This window comes from Myotis brandtii, unplaced genomic scaffold, assembly GCF_000412655.1.
Source record: "Myotis brandtii unplaced genomic scaffold, ASM41265v1 scaffold285, whole genome shotgun sequence".
NCBI classification, from domain to species: domain Eukaryota; kingdom Metazoa; phylum Chordata; class Mammalia; order Chiroptera; family Vespertilionidae; genus Myotis; species Myotis brandtii.
In genome coordinates this window covers 2,718,605-2,742,026 of record NW_005360891.1, presented here as the reverse complement: position 1 = coordinate 2,742,026, position 23,422 = coordinate 2,718,605, and the positions used below count along the sequence as shown (strand labels likewise).

General features: G+C 38.1%; 1 protein-coding gene across 1 annotated transcript in view; it reads left to right on the top strand.

Annotated features, from left to right (window-relative positions):
• Nucleotides 1–23,219, top strand: part of PKHD1L1 (polycystic kidney and hepatic disease 1 (autosomal recessive)-like 1) — a gene marked incomplete at its 5' end in the record, with an annotated part of 151,153 nt that extends 127,934 nt beyond the window's left edge. The window contains 12 exon segments of the mRNA XM_014541975.1: nucleotides 732–843; nucleotides 924–1,040; nucleotides 1,574–1,739; nucleotides 3,353–3,585; nucleotides 3,780–3,947; nucleotides 6,391–6,548; nucleotides 9,954–10,089; nucleotides 13,364–13,708; nucleotides 17,523–17,674; nucleotides 18,064–18,210; nucleotides 18,548–18,701; nucleotides 21,933–23,219. Of these exon segments, the coding sequence (XP_014397461.1) occupies nucleotides 732–843; nucleotides 924–1,040; nucleotides 1,574–1,739; nucleotides 3,353–3,585; nucleotides 3,780–3,947; nucleotides 6,391–6,548; nucleotides 9,954–10,089; nucleotides 13,364–13,708; nucleotides 17,523–17,674; nucleotides 18,064–18,210; nucleotides 18,548–18,701; nucleotides 21,933–22,243 (2,199 nt within the window).
• Nucleotides 23,220–23,422: the final 203 nt, after the last annotated feature.

Genomic DNA, 23,422 nt, shown 5'->3' with positions numbered 1-23,422 from the left:
ATAACCTCCTTGACTTCTACCCCAGCTAGCCCAAACCTCCCACCTTTGCTCTCATTGTCTTCTCCTAGGAAGCTTTCCATACTTCCCTTTGCTCCCCAGTTCCTTCACCTCTTCTTCTTCTTTTTTTTTTATCCTCACCTGAGAATATTTTTCCATTGATTTTTAGAGAGAGGGAAAGACAGAAATATCAATGTAAGAGAAACACATTGATTGGTTGCCTCCTGCATGCGCCCCCAGGTGGTGGGGGGAGGAGCCTGCAACCGAGGTATGGGCCCTTGACTGGAATTGAACCCGAGACCCTTCAATCCACAGGCCCACGCTCTATTCACTGAGCCAAACCGGCCAGGGCCCCTCACCTCTTCCTGATTATCACCTGCTAACTTTGCCCCAGTTAGTTACATTTTCATTCCTTCTATGAATTTTTTCCTGAAGCAGCTTAGGTAGCTTAAGTCACTCCCTCCTCTTCTTGTTCCTATTGTTTCCTGGACATAATGTATATCTAGAAACAGAACATGTCATTATATATAATTGTCTACATATCCATCTTCCCTTTGCCACTTTGAGTCATTCCACTCTGGGAAGAAATCACACCTTTTTCATCTGGGTTTAATGATCCATTTCTGAAACGTATAGATTGTATTTTGCAACAGTGCAATTCAGTATTACCAATTATTGTGTTTTCTCTTAGCAGTAGCTATTATTAAAGCTGTATTGTTTGAATTTTTTCACAGAGCTCATTAATTGTTGGAAGTAGCCCTGAATTCAATTGCTCTGATCTCCTAACAAATGATGATCCCAATATCGAACTTTCTGCTGCCCATCGGAGTTCTAGACCTCCATCAGGTAGAAAATTAGGAATTTTAATTTTGGTGTTCATATGAGTGCACTTTCAAATTTCATCAACTGCCTTCTTTCTATGAAAGGAGGGAGAAGCGGGATTTGCTGGCCCACCTTTGCTTCAGCACATAACATGGCACCCCGGAAGCCTCACGCGGGGATCATGAGTTACAACGCCATCAGTGGCCTTTTGGAAGTTTCAGGCAAGTTTACACATAGTCCTTGACACATCTCAATTAAGTGCTATAAAGAGTACATAGAGTATAACTAATCATGTTTCATTGTTAGTAAAAAAATGATTTAAATGAATGTGTATATGAATCTGCTCAATATGACAAGAAAATAAATCAGAGTCCATTTCAAGAATGGAGTAATGAGGCTGATTGAGCTAGGCTTATTAACATGATAAAACTCACAGAGTTCCCTAGAGCACAAGGAGAGTGAGCCCTAACATGCAAGCACTTTTCAGATCTGCTAATACCACAATTGCCCTTGTCCCATTGGCCAAAACAAGTTACATGGCCAAGAGCAGAGAAATATGGAAATGACTACTCAGTGGTGTTGATATAGGGAGACAACAATCTACCACATATGGTGGTGGATTAATCTTCCACATAAGGTAAGACCTTCATGTTCAAGGTAGTATTAAATTATGTGTCTGCTGGAATGTACACGAAATGCAACTGTACCACTTCCTCTATAGAAAGTAATTATTTTTCTATTATTTCCATTTCAGGTTCAACATTTGTTGGATTCAAGAATGTTTGTTCAGGTGAAACTAATGTGATATTCATTACTAACCCTTTAAATGAGGATTTACAGCATCCAATCCATGTGAAGAACATACAGCTGGTTGACACTATTGAAAAAGCAAAAATATTTATACATAGGCCTGATATAAGGTAAAATATATGAAAACCCAGTTTTCTTCCTCTCTTCATAGAGCTGGGAAAGTTGCTATGTTAAAGTAACTGTGTTTTTTTTATCAGCATTATGAAAATTAAGATTAATGCATCTGTGTTTTCAGTTAAGTTGAATATATGTATATTCTCTTATACTGTTTTTTCCATGCATTATATTTATTTAATTGATTTTTTAGAGAGAGGGGAACAGAGAGAAAACATCAATTTATTGTTCCACTTATTTTATGCATTCATTGGTTGCTTCTTGTATGTGCCCTAATCAGAGATTAAACCCACAACCTTAGTGTATTGGGATGATGCTCTAACCAACTGGATAGTATTTGGAAACTTAGAGCAGTGATTTTTCAGTCGCAAAGGTCAGGTGGTGTCAGAATATTTGTAGAAGCTGAACCACCTCCATTCTAAGTCTTAAAAGAATATAGTCAATAATTGCTACTGTTCATAAGAGGTGCAGACTAGGAATTTAGGTGTAAGGCAGCAGTGGAGGTAAGAAATTTTCTATTAGAGATCTTTGTCCATTTTCAGCATAAGGAAAAGACAAGGAAAAATGCTGTCAGACAGCTCTTCAGAGAAATGCAATGTTTCATAAATAGTTTGACTTCATCTGATTTTGTTTTGATGATAGCCCCACAGCTTTTCTCTATGGCTGCTCTCCTTCCCTTTGAGAGGATTCCCTCAATAACTAACTTGAACAAAAGTCCACATCTCAGCCTGTTCCTTTGGAAGCTGAAATCAGAGAGAGCCCCAAGCTGTAGTATGAGTGCCACTAGGCACCTACCCACGGACTTGTTTACAAAACAATGTATAGTACATTGCAAATTGAGCAGCTATTTTATTATAACCAATTAACAATCCACACTCCAGGTGGCCCAAGATGAAAGCAGAATACCATCCCTGGTTGAACTGCATTGTGAGTTGTTAGTATTTCATCTCTTACAGTTTGGGTGTCTACAGAATGCTTACTAAAATGTGCAGCATAAAAACCATAATTCAAGTACATCTGTTTGCATTTACATAGGCAAAAGTCTATGAGAATAAATACTAAATCTGCAGTTTGTGATGATTCTAAGAGCTTAAGATAAGAAGGTGAAGGGGACTGAATTTTTACCAAGTACCTAGATGATTTCATAGTAAGCATATAATACTTTTATAATATTTAAAGACCCATTAAAAAAGAGAGAAGGAAAGAAAAAATAATAAAGACTTCCCTGCCAACACAGGAATTTTTTATGTCCTGAACAGTAATGTTAGTATATTGTGAGCTATTCACAAATATGAAATTTATTATTCAAGAAAATATGAAACAACAAAATGGAATTCTAATTTTATATCCCACAGGTATAACTTGTCCTTTTGAAATGTTAATGAATTCATAATAGACCAAATCAACGCAATGGAAAACAGATCTCACTACAATGCACATTACATATGCTACTGGGTCCTACTTTAAATCCTGTCTGAAAAGATAAGATTCAATCAATCAAATTTTTTGGATACTCTCTTATCAAATACTCAAGTATACTCAAATGCTCCCTAGAAATAGGGAGGGATACTAAATCTAAGTATTCATACATTTGACCTTTTCTCCACAGGAAGGTGAATCCATCTGATTGTGTAGACATGGTTTGTGATGCCAAAAGAAAATCTTTTCTCAGAGATTTGGATGGCTCCTTTCTGGGGAATTCTGGTTCAGTGATACCTCAATCAGAATATGAATGGAATGGAAATAGCCAATTTGGAATCGGAGACTACAGAATTCCAAAGGTTATGCTCACATTCCCAAATGGAAGTAGAATTCCTATCACTGAGAAAGCACCTTATAAAGGTTTGTTGGATATTATTCTGTTAGTTCTCAAACTTGTGAAACAAGATATATCTTTTCTTTTTAATGGCTGCTGTACTCAACCAATACTGTATTTCCTACTTAGTAATGTTACATAACAAGAAAAAGATAGTATGTGGATACTTTTACGAAGAGATTTCTTTTCATTGCTAAAATGTATATACCTGTGTTTCTAGGAATTATTAGAGATTCAACCTGTAGATACATTCCAGAATGGCAGAGCTATCGGTGCTTTGGGATGGAATATGCAATGATGGTCATTGAAAGCCTGGATTCTGACACCGAAACTCGAAGACTCTCACCTGTGGCTATAGTGAGCAGTGGTTATGTAGATCTCATTAATGGTAGGTGTTCAATGTCAACAAACTAGGATTACTCAAAGCGTTCACTATTTAGTGCGTGCATAGAGACAGCTCATAAATTATTATCACATAAAACTAGCAAACATCTGTGCCTCCCATTTGTAAGAAAGATCTATGTATAAGAGAGATACTTGACTCTTCAGCAGTTTCCCGTATTAGAAAGCCAGAGCAGTGATTCGAAATTGAACACTAGAAGAAGAAAGAGAGGAAAGTTATTTGTTGAGTGATCTTCATACTTATAACATAAATATTTTTAAGAAAAAGTTGGCCTGAGTGTCTCCAAAATGACAGTTTGCCTCTCATAAATTAAAAAAACGATAATGAATCTGAACAACCAATGGGTCCGGGCTGCCTGTCACTACTTGAGCCAATTAAGCAGAGACAAGGTTGAATTATATATGAGTGTTTATTCTAATAATGCCAGCAGTATGGGAGAGCAGCAGGTCATTCATGAAAATCTGCTCTACCCCTCCCCATAAGCCAGCTGCTTATATTGGGTAGGACAAAGATTACACAGGGAAGTAGGAATTACAGGCCTGGGAAAGTGGGCAAGGTTACAGGCATTGCAGGCTGGGTGAGGGTTGCAAAGGACAGGGACCTCCGGGACTAGATTGTTTCAGCAACAAGGTCATTAATCTTTTCATGATGATAGGCAGTTCTTAGAAAAGGAGAATGGACTACATTCTAAGGTTAACAACTCCCATGTCCCAGGGTGTACAACTCTCAGCCAGGTTAGAATGTGCTTTCTCTAATCAGAACAGAACAATCCTAGTTAACAGAGCATGACTAATATTTCTTACAACTATAGCTAGTCCCCACTATTCTATTTCTGCCCCTAACAATAATATATTATTTGGAATACTTGAGAACAAATATTCTCAGCCTACTCATTTTTTATTTTCATGAATCCTTAGAAGACTTAATCTTGAAATGATGTGTTTTGTTTTCATTTCTGAAATGAAACTTGAGATATGCTGGACTAGGTGGCTTTTGTCACTCTAAATTTTTCATTTTATATGTAGAAATTTATTTCTGTTTGTTTAAAACCCCACAAAGAATGTTTATTTAAAGGTAGGATTTATATTTTGGATGCTAAGGGAAAGTTTATGTTCTGCTTGAGTTGCAGAAGTTTATATTGATTTAAAATTTGATTGAAGTCAGTTATAAATATTTATGATAAGTTCAAGTAAGCCAGGAAATTGAGCAACGCTAATGAATAAATACATGAAGAAAATTCATCATTCCATACCTCACTCAATGTTTATCCGAGCCACTGTAAAACTGAAGTGAAATAGAGAAGTTGGCTACAAAAGTCATGGTGTATCTGTTCTAGAAAGGTCTAGATCAGTGATGGCGAATCTATGACACGCATGTCAATTAAAATTTGATTGAAGTCCAGTTATAAATATTTATGATAAGTTCAAGTAAGCCAGGAAATTGAGCAACGCTAATGAATAAATACATGAAGAAAATTCATCATTCCATACCTCACTCAATGTTTATCCGAGCCACTGTAAAACTGAAGTGAAATAGAGAAGTTGGCTACAAAAGTCATGGTATACCTGTTCTAGAGAGGTCTAGATTCAGTTAGAGAAGCATCCACTGTCTTTTGGCTTTCTAGAGAGTTTATTGGAGTGTCACACACCGAGCTAAAAAGGTTCGCCATCACTGGTCTAGATTCAGGTAGAGAAGCATCCACTGTCTTTGGCTTTCTAGAGAGTTTATTGGAGTGTCATTTCTCAGATTGCTTCAGTTCATTAATGATGTTGACCTTCCAGTACTACCTATAATCACACTCTTTAACAAAAATATATTAAAATAACAGTGGAGGGCAAAGACAATAAAAAACATACTTAAGAGTTTGTTGAATTTACAAATTAACTGATGAACAAATGAGTATAAGAAAGAGTTAATGAATCAATGGTTCAGACATAGAAATATACCTGTTTCTAGTTACAGTTCAGGCTCTATTTTTAACAACTTAACTCCGTTACAGCATATTTCTCAGCAGAGTCTGAGAAAGTTGGTTCCCCACCCAAACTCACATTTGATAGGTAGGAGAAAGGATGAAGCATTTTCTTCCTTACTATGTGGCCTGAGCTTAAATATGATTATTAAAGTAGAGAACCATGCAAATCTAGTATTTCTTCATTGACTTTCTAGTACAAATCCTCAATACATTAGTTTGCCCGTCTTCACTTGGGCAGTGTAAAATTATGGTAAGTGAGAGGAGTTGCTTCCCTGCCTTCCTATTTAAGCCAAGGTGTGAGAAATAGCTTAGATCTCTGGATAGAAGGGTGGAAGGATAAAGGATGTAAATGTTGAACTTCATCACTGCCATTTATTTTTAGTGCAATTACTTGTCACACTTTGCACTAATGACATTCATCATAGGAAACATGAATTTCATTTTCTCTGGATTTAGGCCCACAGGATCATGGTTGGTGTGCCGGATACTCCTGCCAGAGAAGACTGTCCCTGTTTCACAGCATTGTGGCTCTGAACAAATCTTATGAAGTTTACTTCACTGGCACTAGTCCTCAGAATCTTCGACTGATGTTGCTTAACGTGAAGCACGACAAGGTAAGGCAAGATGGAAATAATTGCTTAAGAGTTATTGGTGTTAATTACTTGCTTATATTTCTATCTGCTAAGGACTTTATCTCCTCCCCTGTTCTCTTGAACATCGTCAGCCATAGCTTCTTTTCAAGGATCATCAGGGTACTACCAAGAATACTGTTAGCCCAGATAGTTTCATCAGCCTGAGAGCACATAAGAATACCAAACACCTCTCCCCAATATGCACTTGATTCATATGAGGCATGACACTAGGGCCTATGATTTGTGTGATTAGGAAGGAAACCTGAATTTTTACATAAAAAATAGTGCACATCCAAAATGGTCACTGGAATTGCATATTTATTCTTCCATGCTGTTATTATTTATATGTGTCAGAAATACACCTTTGGACTTTAGGATCATAGCACATTATCTAAAATATCATCATTAATGTCAGATCTTTCCTATAAACAATTCAGCTGAGGTGATTAAACTTATATATACTATGTCAGTGGGAAAGAGTTTGAGGTTAAGCAGTAGTCTCATAATTTAGATTTTTTTCTAAGAATATGAGACGTGAACATCTAAGAGTATTAGGAATGTGAAGAAAGGATACTGATGAGATGAAGCAGAGAGAGGAGTAATGAAAGGAGACACCCACCCCTTCTCAGGTGACAGCAATCACAGTTTTTCGGTTGCTCAAGATAAAACCTGGAATCTATTCTTGATTCTTCTCTTTCTCTCACATTCCTCATCCAATCCATCTGCAAAACCAGTTGAGTCTCCCTCCCTAATCTCCAGAATCTGAGCACTTCTCACCATCTCCACTGCTACCATCCAGTTTGAGCCAACATTATCTCTTCCTTGGATGAAGGCGATTGCCTCCCAACTCCTCCTCCTGCTCCATCTTTGCCCCTCTTCTGTCTATTCTCACCTCAGTAACCACAGAGGGACTCTCAAAATGTAAGCCAGTTATATCATTCCTCTGCCCCAAACCTACAATAATTTCCCTATTGGTCTTTGCCCAAGAGTCAGAGTCCTCACAGGGGCTTACAAAACCGTATGAGAATCTCCCCCTTAGCTCTCCCCTTCTTATTTTACTCCTCCAGCCACACTGGGCTTCCTTGCTGTCCTCAACACACCAGACATGCTACCACCAGGGCCTGTGTTCAGATGTTGAGTCTGCCTCCAACATTCTACCCCAGGTGGCTAACTCCCCCATCTCCTCAACTCCCATTCGCTCCATAAGCCTACCCCGATTACCCTTCCTCTAGGCTCTACCCGTTACTTACACTCTGATCTACATAGCACTTTTCTTTTTCTCCATAGCACTTATCACTTTCTAACCTGTTTGATACTTTGCTTTTTATTATTTCTATTAATTATTCTCTGTTTCCTCACTCTACAATGTAAAGTTAAACAGGGAAGGGACTTTTGAATGCTCCTAGAATAATGCCTGGCTCAGATAGACATTCAATTTTTGAATAAAAGAGAATATTTTTAGTTAGGAATGCAACTACGAAGTATGGTGACAGTGAACATTCTGAGCCTCTGTAGACATTTCAAAAGATTTTCCTTCCTGTCCTGCAGAAGCCAGTCTTCTTACTTTATGATTACATTTGACAGCATGAGATTTGGGGAATATAAACATGGAAAAAAATGAACAAAATTGAATCAAAGAGGAGAGTTGTTTGGGCTGATTTTTATTAGTCTTTTTTAATTTTTAATCTTAACTGGAGGATATTTTTCCATCGATTTTTAGAGAGTTGAGGGAGAGGGAGATACAGAGAGTTGGTCTTTGCCCAAGAGTCAGAGTCCTCACAGGGGCTTTAAATACAGTTCCTCATGTTGCCTCCCAACTCCTCCTCCTGCTCTATCTTTGCTACTATATATACTAGTAGCTCTATCGTTGCTACTCCATAACTGTAATGTTGCTACTGTTATGAATCGTAATGTAAATATCTGATATGCAGGATGGTCTTAAGCGACCCCTGTGAAAGGGTCGTTCGACCGCCAAAGGGGGCCTACCCCGATTACCCTTCCTCTAGGCTCTACCCGTTACTTACACTCTGATCTACATAGCACTTTTCTTTTTCTCCATAGCACTTATCACTTTCTAACCTGTTTGATACTTTGCTTTTTATTATTTCTATTAATTATTCTCTGTTTCCTCACTCTACAATGTAAAGTTAAACAGGGAAGGGACTTTTGAATGCTCCTAGAATAATGCCTGGCTCAGATAGACATTCAATTTTTGAATAAAAGAGAATATTTTTAGTTAGGAATGCAACTACGAAGTATGGTGACAGTGAACATTCTGAGCCTCTGTAGACATTTCAAAAGATTTTCCTTCCTGTCCTGCAGAAGCCAGTCTTCTTACTTTATGATTACATTTGACAGCATGAGATTTGGGGAATATAAACATGGAAAAAAATGAACAAAATTGAATCAAAGAGGAGAGTTGTTTGGGCTGATTTTTATTAGTCTTTTTTAATTTTTAATCTTAACTGGAGGATATTTTTCCATCGATTTTTAGAGAGTTGAGGGAGAGGGAGATACAGAGAGTGAGAAAGATCAATGTGAGAGAGACACATCGATTGGTTGCCTCCACACATGCCCCAACCAGGGCCTGGGATACAGCCTGCAACGAAGGTATGTGCCCCTGACCAAAATCAAACCCGAGACCCTTCAGTCTGTGGACCAACATTCTATCCACTGAGCCAAACAGGCTAGAGCAGTGGTTCTCAACCTTCTGGCCCTTTAAATACAGTTCCTCATGTTGTGACCCAACCATAAAATTATTTTCGTTGCTACTTCATAACTGTAATGTTGCTACTGTTATGAATCATAATGTAATATCTGATATGCAGGATGGTCTTAGGCGACCCCTGTGAAAGGGTCGTTCGACCGCCAAAGGGGTCTCGACCCACAGGTTGAGAACCGCTGGGCTAGAGCTAATTTTTATTAGTTTTACTACCATGTTTGTCTCAGAGATAAGTATTTTTTTCAACATTAAGTAGCTAATTTTGTGTGATTACATTATACAGAGTACTGCCAAGTTTGCATTATACAGCGTACTGCTAAATTCCCCATTTCTTCTGCCCCTGGAGTGGAAAGTGTGTATTGAACTCTGTTAGCTTTTAAAGAGGCCCTTTCTTTAATTTAGAGATTCTCCTCAAATAATTTCTTTCTTACATTACACTTTTCTACTGAGAATTATCAATTAAGTTGTAACATCTCTATAAATGGTTGAATGTAAGTCCCTTTAATAATTTTAGCTCAATATTTATCCTAAGTCCATAAAATTTAGTTTTAATTTTTTGCAGAAAGTAGATACGGTTCAAGGACATTTATTTTTTAAGTGCTAATATTTTAAATATTTTGTTTCATTGTTCTTTTAAGATGTAAAAATGTGTTCATTTTTAACAGGCTGTTCTGGTAGGAATTTTTTTTTCCACACCGCAGCGTTTGGATGTCTATGTGAACAATGCATTGGTCTGCCCCAAAGATACAGTATGGAACCCCCAACAGAAACACTGTGAATTTAATAGACATCTACACACAGGTATTTACTCAGAAAAATACAGTACACATTATATATATGTAATTACATGTAAAATTCTTTGTTGATATTTCATTAATATCTTTAGTTCCTTCGCCATTGATGAATGCAAGATAAAATAGTTTTTAGCCACCAAATACTAAGATGTGTTAATTTATAACATGAATGTCCTAAAAGATCAGTCCTGATGGAAGTCTTAGCTATCTGCAACATGCAGATATTAATTTTTTGATGTACAATGGACATTCCTTAGCCCCCTAAGAACATTTACATTCTACACATTCAGTTTAGTTATTCCTATGTACAGAAGAAAACTTGCTTAGAATTTTTATCCTATCTCTGCTTTACTTCTAGTTCACAGAGTTCAGAACCTAAATTAATTGACAATATTGCCAAGAAAGTTAGTATAACATCAACCTAAACACCATGAAGTATATGTAATAAACTAAACTGCACTTAAATGAAATATATGGAGAGGCTAAACTTAACCCATTTAACTAACATTTGCAAAACCAGGATTTATCTCTGCTCACTGAAGTCTTTTTGTTAATCCGATACCAATAAAGTCAATACATTCCATTCCACATGTGCTAATTTATTATCATTGTTATATGTGCCGTTATCTTTGCTAACAATCACATAAATGTCTGCTTTGGATCATAATATAAGCTGACATGAGAGTATGAATGGACAACCATATTCATTACTGTCTATGGAGCAAGTCCAATTTCTACTAATTATATGAATCACTAATGTTTCCAGAGACATAGTGTTACTATATCCTAATAATAACCCTATGAAGTAGGCACAGATGAGTAAACTGAGACACAAGGAGGTAAAGTAATTTGCCAAGGTCTCTGTCTTAGCTCAAGCTGCCTAACAAAATACCATAAACCTGGTGGCTTAAAAAATGTTATTTTATCACAGTTCTGGATGCTGCTGGTACTAGGTCAAGGTGCCAATATGATCAGGTTGGGGACAGCTTTCTTCCTGGCCTGCAGATGGCCTCCTTCTCACTGTCCTCACAGGCAGAGAGAGAATGTGTGAAAGCATGCAAGCTGTCTGTTATCTCTTCTTATAAGGGCACTGATCCATTGTGAAGTCCCCACCCACATGACCTCATCCAAACCGAATTACCTCTCAAAGGCCACATCTCCAAATACCCTCACATTGGGGGTTAGGGATCTAACACATGAATCTGTGGGGGGAGGGGGACACAACTCAGTCCATAACAATATCACAGCCAGTAAGGGCAGAGCAAGGACTCACAGAATAGCTCTAGAACCTGTGCACTTAAATTATGCTCTCTTACCTCCTTATATGCTAAGGAAGCCAGTGTTATCATTTTTTAAAAATATATTTTATTGATTTTTTACCCACTACTGGGGATGTGCCTGCAACCAAGGTACATGCCCTTGACCGGAATCAAACCCGGGACCCTTGAGTCCGCAGGCCAATGCTCTATCCACTGTGCCAAACCGGTTAGGGCAGTGTTATCATTTTTACATACAAATCATTATATATATTTACAGCTTAATTTTTATAAATTTTAACAGTTTTTTCAAACTATACTTTTTGTACCAAGTATCTATTGTTCAAGTCAGGAAAGTGGAAAATATCCCAACAGGCAGAATTTAATATAAGGAATTGGTTATATAGGTGCTGAAGGGCTAAGAAACAACCACTGCCCTCTTATGGGTCTCCCCCGTACCTCTCCCCGCTTCCCCACCTTCCCACCCCGGAAACGACATTGCTTTTAAATGAACATTTTGCTTTGGCACTTGGAATGTAAAATAATCTCCCTGTATTAGGAACCTGTACATATTTTTTTGAAGACATGAGATAGTTACCTAGGATAAATGGTATATGTAACAGTAGATTGATTATAATACAAAAGCACATACTTCAAATTCACAGAATGTTTAAACCAAATTGCATCTAGAATTTATCCTAGTAGGTATTAAATAAATATATAGTAACAATGAAATGGCTCCTTAGTGCCATTGTTATGAATGTCTATTACTTTCATAAGAAATACCCTCTTCTTTATAACATTTTCATTTCTTTTTCTTAGTAAGCCTCACTATGAAATGTGGTAAAAATCTGCACCTCTTATGGCAGTACTATTATACAATTCAACCTTTTGTCAGGGCTTAATACATTTTAGTAGATATATTACCTCTTAAACATTATTACTATTGACACTGTGCCATAAAATAGTATATACAGGGGTTGGCAAAAAGTAGGTTTACAATTGTTTGCATGGAGTATAATACAATAATTAATAAATAATAATATAAGAAGAAACTGTTTTGTGTACTAACAGCTGTTAACCTACTTTTTCACACCCCTGTATGTTCATTCATTTTTAATGTATATAATAATCCCAATCACTTTTACAAAATTTGCTTCCCTGGTAGAATTTGTTTTGCATTAACCAAATATTTGCCAGGCTGAAATGTAAACCTATTTCACGTAAGATCCTTCTGGGATGTTTTTGGTTTTTTTAAATATATTTTATTGATTTTTTTACAGAGAGGGATAGTTAGAAACATCGATGAGAGAGAAACATCGATCAGCTGCCTCCTGCACACCCACTACTGGGGATGTGCCTGCAACCAAGGTACATGCCCTTGACCGGAATCAAACCTGGGACCTTTTAGTCTGCAGGCCGACGCTCTATCCACTGAGCCAAATCGGTCAGGGCCTTCTGGGATGTTTTGATGTATATTTCATTTGTATTATATAATATTTTTCTTGGTAAAAATAGAAGCACTGAATTAAAAATGTTCCTCAAGATTTGGTATATAGCACTGCACAAACTAGATGGCTACTAAAGTTAAATTTACATTTTTGAAATTATCAAATGCCTTTGGTCAAGGCTTTAAAATTCTGGACATGTAAATAGTATTATAATACAAGGTCCTGGGTTCATAATTAGATTTTATTTCTCATTTATACTGTGTCTATAGTATTTTTAAAGTAAATTTAATGAACCAATGATTATTGTTTTCTAAATTAATTGTTTTTAATAAATTTTTAAAACTTTGTTAAAAATTTAACATATAATGATTAAAATCGGTATTATTTAAAAGATTGACTTTAATTTTGCTTGTTAGTTCTATATGTGTTTTTAAGATGCATACTTTCTTATGAAAGAATGATAATGGTGAACTTTTTGGAATTTCATAAATTTAAACAAATATTAAATATTACATGGTAATTGTGATCATATGAATATGCATAACCATGCTGTTTTGGCTTTTTTCCTTCATAGAGCAATTCCTTCCTAACCTGAATTCCAGTGTCCTTGGTGAAAACTACTTTGATAGAACCTACCAGATGCTTTACCTTTTGGTTAAAGGAACCATGCCTGTTGAAATCCACACCACCGCAGTCATTTTTGTTTCTTTCCAAATACCTGCTGTAACAGAAGAGGACTTTTATAGCTCTCATAATCTAGTTAGGAATCTTGCCTTGTTCCTAAAGATACCAAGTGACAAAATCCGTATCAGCAAAGTAATAGGAGGGGACAGTGTGCGCAAGAAGAGATCCATGGGACTCACGGTTCAACTGGAGATTGGAGATCCGCCCCCTCAGTTCATAACCAATGACACCGCAGGTACGAGTAGTTGACCTTTGAGATAGAGCAATGCAGTTACCAAATCCACACCCACAAGTAACCTTATCAAGGCCTGGTAAGCATGACCTCAGGAAATCCCACCAACCCTACATCCTGAACCCTGTGAGGGCCTAGAGACCCCTTTTCCTGCCCTACTCCTGTAATCCCAACTTAATTTGGAATTATGAAGGAATTTGAGCCTCTATTTTATTATTGTAGCAATTAACAAATTCAACCAAAGGATTTCACCTAATATAAAAGATCTGAGAAGTGGCCTTACAGCTGAGAGATTAAACATGAAAATAGGGGGGTGGGAACGTTCAAGGCTGAGGAGTAGTTGCTGAAAGTTTGATGCTTTAGAAGAATTGGAAAGGTCCAAGAGGTCTGCAGTGGAAGGAGGCAGGAAAGGCAAGCTGCTGGAGATGAGGTTGAGCAGTAGGAGATAGTGGGAAACCAAAAGGAGCTCTCCTATTCATAAGCTGAAGAAGGACTGTGGATGTTCTCCTAAGGAAAGAGTAGTGCAGTGGTGAAATAGATTTCCTTAGCAAAGTCACAGATTGACCTGCAATGCAGTTACCAAATCCACACCCACAAGTAACCTTATCAAGGCCTGGTAAGCATGACCTCAGGAAATCCCACCAACCCTACATCCTGAACCCTGTGAGGGCCTTAGAGACCCCTTTTCTTGCCCTACTCCTATAATCCTAACCTACTTTGGAATTATGAAGGAATTTGAGCCTCGATTTTATTATTGTAGCAATTAACAAATTCAACCAAAGGATTTCACCTAATATAAAAGATCTGAGAAGTGGCCTTACAGCTGAGAGATTAAACATGAAAATAGGGGGGTGGGAACGTTCAAGGCTGAGGAGTAGTTGCTGAAAGTTTGATGCTTTAGAAGAATTGGAAAGGTCCAAGAGGTCTGCAGTGGAAGGAGGCAGGAAAGGCAAGCTGCTGGAGATGAGGTTGAGCAGTAGGAGATAGTGGGAAACCAAAAGGAGCTCTCCTATTCATAAGCTGAAGAAAGACTGTGGATGTTCTCCTAAGGAAAGAGAAGTGGAGTGGTAAAATAGATTTCCATAGCAAAGTCACAGATTGACCCAACAAGTGCAAATATGCAAGTATATGTTCTATCTTTATTCCTATGCTACTCTAATCAGCCTCACCAACCATCACCCCTTTCTCTGTTCCTCACCAGCCATCACCCCTTTGGCCGTCCCTCACTCTCCAGACCCTCATTTTCTAGGTATCAGATAAAAATAAGCTCAACTGTCCCGTAACAGGTGTCTTTGCTGCTTTAAATTATTTCCTTAGAGTGACTCCTTTTGGGCATCTGGGTGGGTAAATGTTCAGTCTTCAGGTGTTCTTCCTCTCCATCTGTTCAGTCTGTTTAAGTTGGTATCTGAATCCCAAGGGGGCCTTCGTGACCTCAGGCCCTCACGCTGCCCCCTGGACTTAATAGTCTCTGCTACAAGATGAATGGTCTTCTCTGCTCTGCACAAGCCTCTCTAGAGGCCACTGAACCTTCCTGGCCTCCTGCTGCTAATCCCCAGGGGCTAATTCCCAACCTGCTATTTTTTTATGGGTAATCCTGTGTAGTGGGTGAAGATCTCACCTTCTGCCACTAGGGGTCATCACTCATTTCCCCAGCAGGTTTGTTTTGACTCTAAGTGAGCCACATTGCCATTCTGGAATACCACCAGTTAGGCAGCCAAGAGGTTCTTCCCTTGTGGGGATAAGCCTGTGGAAAGGTTTGCATGAGTAGAGGGAGGTGCTGATCAACTCTCTTTGTTGAAGAAAACTGGAAGCACAGGCTTGCATTATAACCAGTTCCCTCATGATGTTCTCTGACCTGTCATAGGTTACTTCCCTTCACCAGCCCTATAATTCCTGTGTTGACAGGGTCATGGCTTTGGACCCAAGAGAGTCTATTAATTTAACCTAGGAGTTGTAGTGGGTCCATGGTTCATATACAGATTGCTCACCGACTCTTAGAAATCCTGGTTAGCCCTTACATGTATTGGGGTCCAATATTTAGCATACTAGCCACTCAAATATCCAAAGAAACTATGATGTATTTTCTATATGTGATCTAAATTTCCTCACACACAACCCCTCCCAACCTCTATCCCCTTAAAGCAGTTTTACCTTGTTAGTCAGATTTATCTAGTTAGGTAAAAATGGTCTAAGACCTGGACATGGGGTAGAGGGAGAGACAGACCAATGGCATTTTTCCCAGACCTTTGCTGGGATACAGGTTTTAAGACTCAAGGAAGGCCTACAACTTGTCATGGAGCAACATTATAGAAAAATACTGGGAAATGGCAAAAAGATGTGCAATAGCAGCCCCCTGGCTCCCATGGCCTTCACATAGTGTTGGGATACCCAGACATTGCCAGGTTTCCTAAAAAAGGGTCCTTAAGTACTGAGGGACCTCTGGATAAGCAGAGACCTGAGGTCAAGAATGACCTCAAGTTAAGGTCTTTGGTTTCCAGGTGGCAGTCTACAAAAATGGACGCCTTCACATGACAAATGGTCAGAGTATCTGTTAACAGGGCAGACCAGGTCAGACCTGCCACTCCATACCAAAATCCAGTGAGGGCAAGTGGCAATAGTAGTGTACGGGCATGAAGCGCCCTTGTACTGCTACCGTTAGGTCACATGAACCTGCCTTCCTGGGAGGCTGTCTTGGAGAAGAATACACAGAGGAAGTGGGGGGAAGGGGGGAATCCATAGACTGAGCATTTGTCTAGAAGAGTCTGAGTCAACCACAAGAGACCTTTTAAATTGATAGGAACTAAAATTCCCTAAGACTGTGATTTTCAAATGTAAACCTGCTGGCCTAGGACATGGCCTCCTTCCCGAGTCTTAATGGAAGAAACTCAGTGGTCAGAATCCTCCAGGCAGGACTCTGGATGCGGAAGATGCTGGATGTCTAGGAACAAGGGGTTGGCGAGGCCCACAGGACACCAAAACGTTATCTCGGTGACAGTTGTTTTTTAAAAGATCAAATACAGTGGAGTGTATAGAGTGGAGTGGAAGGGGGAGAGAATAGATACAGGAAAGCCAGTTTAAAGCTCTTCTAGTGAGTCCACGGATGATGGCTTTCACTGGGATACTGACAGTGGGACAGAGAGATTTAGAAATTGGTAACTGATGAGATGGTGTGAAGGAGAGGTGACAGGTGAAGTAGAAGAAGCAAATGTTCCTGACTAAAGAAATACAACGAATAGAGGTGCCACTTCATAAGGAGCATTATCGAGACAGTCGATTTAAGAGGACCTGCCAAGCTAGAAAAAGAGTATAGTAACTACCCAGAGTTCAAATTAACCTTGAAAATCATCAATGTCCAGAAAAAGTAACCCTTTGTTAGTAATTTAATAAATGTAGCAACTTATTAATATGCATACTATGAATTTTATTCTTTCATTCCAAAATGACACTCTTTTTTTAAAAAATGGTAAGTGATGAAAGACATGCATGATAGTGCTCCACTTCTAAACAAAGGATGACATGGGAAAATATAAAATTGAGACACATTTTCCCATTATGCTTTTATTCATTTTTCTTATATCTATTTTATCTACCTTTGTTTTTTCTTTAATTCCAGCTTTAAAATATACTCTACTGAGCTTTTCAGTTTCCTACCTTCGTTAATATGACTGTCATGTTAAGCTTATGTACAGTTAGGAAGCTATAGAATTCTATAATGTGGATGGAGCAGCACAAACAAAAACTCAAGTGAAAAACTGTCATGTGTTCTCACAATTCCACTTCCTTATAATCCTTGTGTCATAACACTGTTTCCTCATAGGTCAGATGCAATTATCTGAACTCCAAGAAGTTGCTGCTTCTCTTGGACAAGCTGTAATTTTAGGAAAAACCAGTAGTACCCTTGGATTTAATGTCTCTTCCATGTCACTTATCAATCCCATTCCTAGCTCAAGTGATTCTGAATGGATTAAGGTAAGAAAATACAACTAGAAAAATGCACTTTAGCTACTTAAAACATTGTTGCTAATTTATTATTTCAATTTTTTTTCTATTTCAAGACTAATTTAGAGGGCATGTCTAATTTATTATTGGATATTTTATATGGTATCACTAAAATGATAAAGTAGGATAAAAAGGAGCCTGTCTTCTAAAAATTATTTATTGGAATAAAATGTGCTTTGCCTTGAATATTTACAACAATGCTTCATGAATTTGATCTAGAGGAGATATTATAATAATATTTGCACATATTAACATTTTAAAATAAAAATGAATATTATACTTAGCTTGGTTAAAATGATTTTGCTACTGAATGCAGTTTATTGTGTGAAAATCACTCCATCACTCATGACCATTCACAGGTGACTGCCCAACCAGTTGAAAGGTTTGCATTTCTTGTTCATCATGTGGCCGTTGTGTCCTCGCTCTCAGTGATCAGTCAACCAGTGGCAGCGCAGCTGGGACAGCCTCTTTCTCAGCAGCCTTCAGTAAAGGCAGTAGATCCAGACGTAAGTTATAACTCAAAGCTTCATTTAGGTGGAAGAATTAAGCTATAAATTCGGGAGGGTGAGCCAACTTCACTAATCCTGGTACTCTGCCTACCTGAGGATTGCACTATCAGACTGATATGTATGGATATTGTCTAGTACTATTTTAAAAATATTTCTTTTCCATGAATTTGCTCCAGTGCCCATATTTGTGAATTCTTTGTGTAGAAAAAAATACTTCTACTGATTTTAAATTTGTAATGAGGCATTTTTAAAGATAAAGTTTCACATATCTTTTTTTAAAAAGCATGGGACAGGGCAAATTAGAATTCTCTACATTTAGGTTTTTTTTCTTTAGGGTAATTGTGTATCAGTTGGGATTACTTCATTGACTTTGAAGGCCATACTAAAGGACTCCAACAATAACCAAATCAGTGGTCTTGGTGGAAATACAACAATTCCATTTAGCAGCTGTTGGGCCAACTACACGGACCTTACTCTTCTTAGAACAGGTGAGCATACTATTTTGGATCCTCACATATATTATAATTGAACAAAGCATTCTATAATATGCTGTTCAATAAATTATAGAAATCAGAACCCTATACTCTGACTTTTCAGAAAACATTTAGTCTAGCTTACAAAAATATATTTAATATGCAAAACAAACTAGAAATTAAAATAAGCAATGGAAGAAATTTAAACAGGCAATTTGAGAGGATATGCATCAAAATTATCTCATGATTCATATTTTTATCCATTTGCACATTTGCCTAATTTTCACTAAATATGTATTATTACATTTATAATATAAGCAATTAACAGATTTTCAAATTAAAGAAATGATAAGATAGGATCACATAATTTTAATACCTTGTGCAGGAGTTGCTCTGAGATCAGAATAAAGGTTCTCATAAAGCATATCCAATGAATCTTTACTAAGTTATATCTTCAACATTGTTACAGTAAATACAGTCATAACTTCCACAGTGATGTTTCTTATATTATCTCTGTTTGAGTTGATGGTATAACTCCAGTTAGTAAAAACCTTTCTTCTGAGGCCAAAATGGTATGTCCAAAAACAGATCCTATTGGTGATAGATTATAAAGTACCTAAAACAATGAAATGGATAAATGGCTTATACTTGAGACAGACCTCCATTAATCTGTTTACCTCAATCTGGGACCCTTTTAAGACCTATAAAGCCTAACTTCTGAAAAGCACTCTTACCACTGTTATTTCAAAAATACACACACACACACACTCACACACACACACACACACAGAGAATAAAAGTAAAAATAAAGAGTACAATAAGTAAAATAATTCTAATAGTCATCTGATGTTTTTCATAATCACTAAATATCAACAACTAAAATCATTCCAGAAGAATCTTTTCCTTATTTTTTGTTTCCTCGTGCTTTGATAATGACCTACACTAGACAATCTGGTCTGCCTACTAGGCAGCAATATCTCAACCTTGTGTTTGATGAGGAACAAATGGCAATGTGCTCAACATTGTGCTCTTGGACAAGAACCCCGAGTATCCCATATGCTTGCTGGTTAAGGGCAGAGCCAAATTCTTGAACAGTCAGCCTAAATGGTGGTAGGACTGGGAAATGAGGCACCTGCAAGAGCCCTGCCTGCAGAGCAGGTTGTCCACCACCCCAGGAAGGTGGACTCAAGAAGTGGCCAGTGGCAAAGACCTGACCTAGGGACCAAAGTCTTCAAAGTACCACTTCCAAATAGCAATGATCCAAAGTAACCAGGTCACTGGAGCGCTGAAGCAATGATCTAGGTTTGGGCATTTTGTCATGATAACAAAATAGCACTCTCCTTTTATACAGTAAATTGTCTTTCAGAGTTCAAAGCCTCCCTTGGAGTGTCTATCTGACCTGCTATAGAGAAAGAGCTGCTGCTCCTAATTTCTTTCTCTCTCTCTCTCTCTCTCTCTCTCTCTCTCTCTCTCTCTCTCCCTCTCTCTCTCTTCACCAAGTGTAGGGCCTCAGTTCCCTGGTTGTGGACATTAAGGAAGGTCAAGTATAGTCATCTCTTCATTATCTTTAGGTCAGTTAGGCAGTTTGTAGATTAACAATTTTAAAGCACATCTGAGAAAATTAACAAAGCATCTTTCCTGTAACTCTTTCTAGTATAGCCCACAGTTACTGCACTGTGGGAAACCCCTTGCAGATCAGACTGTAGTCCGACAGCATGGCGGCATGCACTCTTCTACTTGTAGCGTTCTAAAGAGCAAAGCAGGGCCACCTGGCTATGGGCTGTGGTTTCTAACACAGAAAATAGGGAAGTAAACAGTAGGTGAGAAAAGGATAGAAGAAGAAGAGAGTAATCAGCTGAGACTCCATCTTTGAGTAACCTGGGTAAAAATAGTCTTACTGATGAATATTTGAAACATGTTGACCTAGCAGCCTATATAATATTTAGTGCTTATTTCAGTTTCTATTACTGCATAACAAGTCAGCCCAAAATTTGACGGCTTAAACAACAGCCTTTTCATTTGCTCACAATAGTGCGGGTCAGGAATTTGGGCAAAGATGGCTCATCTCTGCTCCTTGATGTCTGCAGTTTCTGTTGGGTTGGCTTCATTGGAGTTATAGCCCTAAGGTCTCGATTCCGGTTTTTGTCTGGATTCTTCAGTTCTCCAAGGAGTAGCCTCTCCACAAGGCTAGCGTGGGCTTCCTCATAGTTCTTCAGGAGAAACAATAAAAACTTAATTTCTTTACACATAAAAATCACTAAGAAAAAAATACACCTGCCACAAAAATTCAGTTTTTCAAAGTGAAAAAAAAGGAACGACAAATGCACTATTGTCGTGAATTTTAACAGGAATAGAAGTCTATAGAACAATGGCTGATCATCTTGAAGGTTATATAACACATTGTTGTTTATGAAAACACAATGTGGTCAAGACCTAATTAAATTCTCTCCTTAAAAAAGAAAGGAAGAATGAAAACAGAAATGATTTAAAAAAAAAATAGAAAAAAAGGAAGTAAAACTTCAAGGTCTATATTCTGTGTGGTAAACACTTAATAATGATAACAGTAGTCCCAGAATAAATTATGTCAAGGAAAAATATATTGATCTCATATTCAAAACTGTGGGAAGACTTAACATGTGAATTAAAAAACATTTGGATGAAATTTTTTTTTTATGTTTCACTCTCTAAAAAGACCTAACAAGTGTTTCTTCAAGCTTGTGTACCTGGGGTAAGTGGAAAGGGTCACAGTTTTGCAACAAAAAGTATCATCTGACTTAAAGCAAATGTGGGAAACAGTTAAAAAATGCTGAACTAAGTGGAGGACATATGGGTGTTTGTTGTACTATTTTTTCAACTCTTAAAAGTCCAGCATTCATCCCCACCTCCCCCAAGTGAGGCTGAGGCTTCTCCAGTTTCGGTCAAGTCCATAGGGATGAAGCAGAGGTTCAGCACTTTCACCTCCAGTCCCTATTGTCCCTCATTTCAAACAGCCTCTCTCCTGGGCACTGATGCTACAGAAAGAAAATCTCGCCAGAGTGCCCCTGCCCATAGCTGATGGGAAGATTGAACTCTTCAAACTCAGAGACCCTCTCTACACTTGTTTATACTCACACTAATTCATTTGACTCAGTTTCAAAAATACTGTGTTAGGAATCATACCTTATTATAAGTCAATGAAAACCCAATTGGAAGTGTATGAAAATCAACAAAAGGAAGTCAAACACCACGATGATTTTTTTTTCCTAGGGAAAAATTATAAGATTGAATTTATTCTGGACAATGCTGCTCGGGTGGAATCCAGGGCTTTCAGCCTCCCAGCGCAGTCTGTCTCTAGCGGCGGCAGCAGTGGCGGGGGAGGCGGTGGCATCAGCAGTGGCAGCAGCAGCGGCAGCAGTAGCAGCAGCAGCGGAGCATCCACTGTGGGCACCGCTGCCCAGACAATGACTACAGCGATTAGCTGTCTGATGGGAAGAGTGTTGCTCTTGGAAATATTTATGGCTGCAGTTTTGACTTTGAACATAAATCTAGGTAAGCGCAGTTCGTTTTTTATGTCATGAATGTCTCCACATACTGAGCTACCAGGAAATGGTTACTTAATAAAGACAGCGCACCACACTTGTGCATGGTATCACTGTGGACTCGAAGACATGGTCTCAGCCAGTGAGAAAGTAATAACCTCCAGGAAATGTTACTCACTTTACCTGGTGGCACAGAGGAATGTGAGGAATGAGAAGTGCAGGTAATGTCAGGACTCTTTTTCAGTTACGAGGGGCAGGAGCTTAGTTCGAATTGGCTTGGGCAGTAACGTGAACTCACTTAACTGAGAAGTCCAGAAGTAGTCTAATTTCTGCCTCCATTAGACCCAAGGACTCAAATGATGTCTTCCAGAAGCTGTGTCCCTCCCATCTCTTGGCTTCATTCACTTTGGTAGTAGATCCACTCCCAGGTAGGCTCTCCACCAACACCATCATCCCTCCTGGCAAAGTAGCACGAGCATCTTCATGTTTACATTCTACCGGCCCAGCAGCTAATGCAGAAGGAATAAAACTCTTTCCCTAGCTTCTTCCTATCCTACCTCAATTAGTAAATGATATTGTTCCTGGCATTTTTTTAGAATTTTTTTCCAGATAAAAATGTTAATCAACAGCTTCTTCTTTGCTACTAAATAATCTTTCATTCTTCAATTAAGTCATAAGATGATTTAAAACCCCTTGGTCTTGGTCCATTCAAGGCGCTATAACAAAATACCACAGACTGGGTGGCTTATAAACAGCAGAAATTTATCTCTCACAATTTTGAAGGCTGGAAGTCTGTTCTGGCTGTATCCTTACATGGCAGAAGGGGTGAGGGAGTTCCATGGTGTCTCTTTTATTAGGGCACTAAACTCATTCATCATGAGGGCTCCACCCTCATGACTTAAGCACCTCCCAAAGACTCCACCTCCAAATACCATCACATCAGGTTTTCACAAATGAATTTGAGGGGGATACATTCAGACGTTAGCAACCATTAATGAAATGAAATGCTGGTTTTTAAATATAACTTTGCATTCCAAATTAATAATAATATTTTACTTTTAAAAGAGTCATGAAGTTCCATTAAATAAAAGGATAAAAATGGAGTGTGAAAAATACTGTGTATAAGCACCACTACTCTCTTTCCACTGTTCCACAAAAAGAATACATTATTGATTCTAATATTAAATTGATAAACTTTAAAATACTAATTTTCACCTA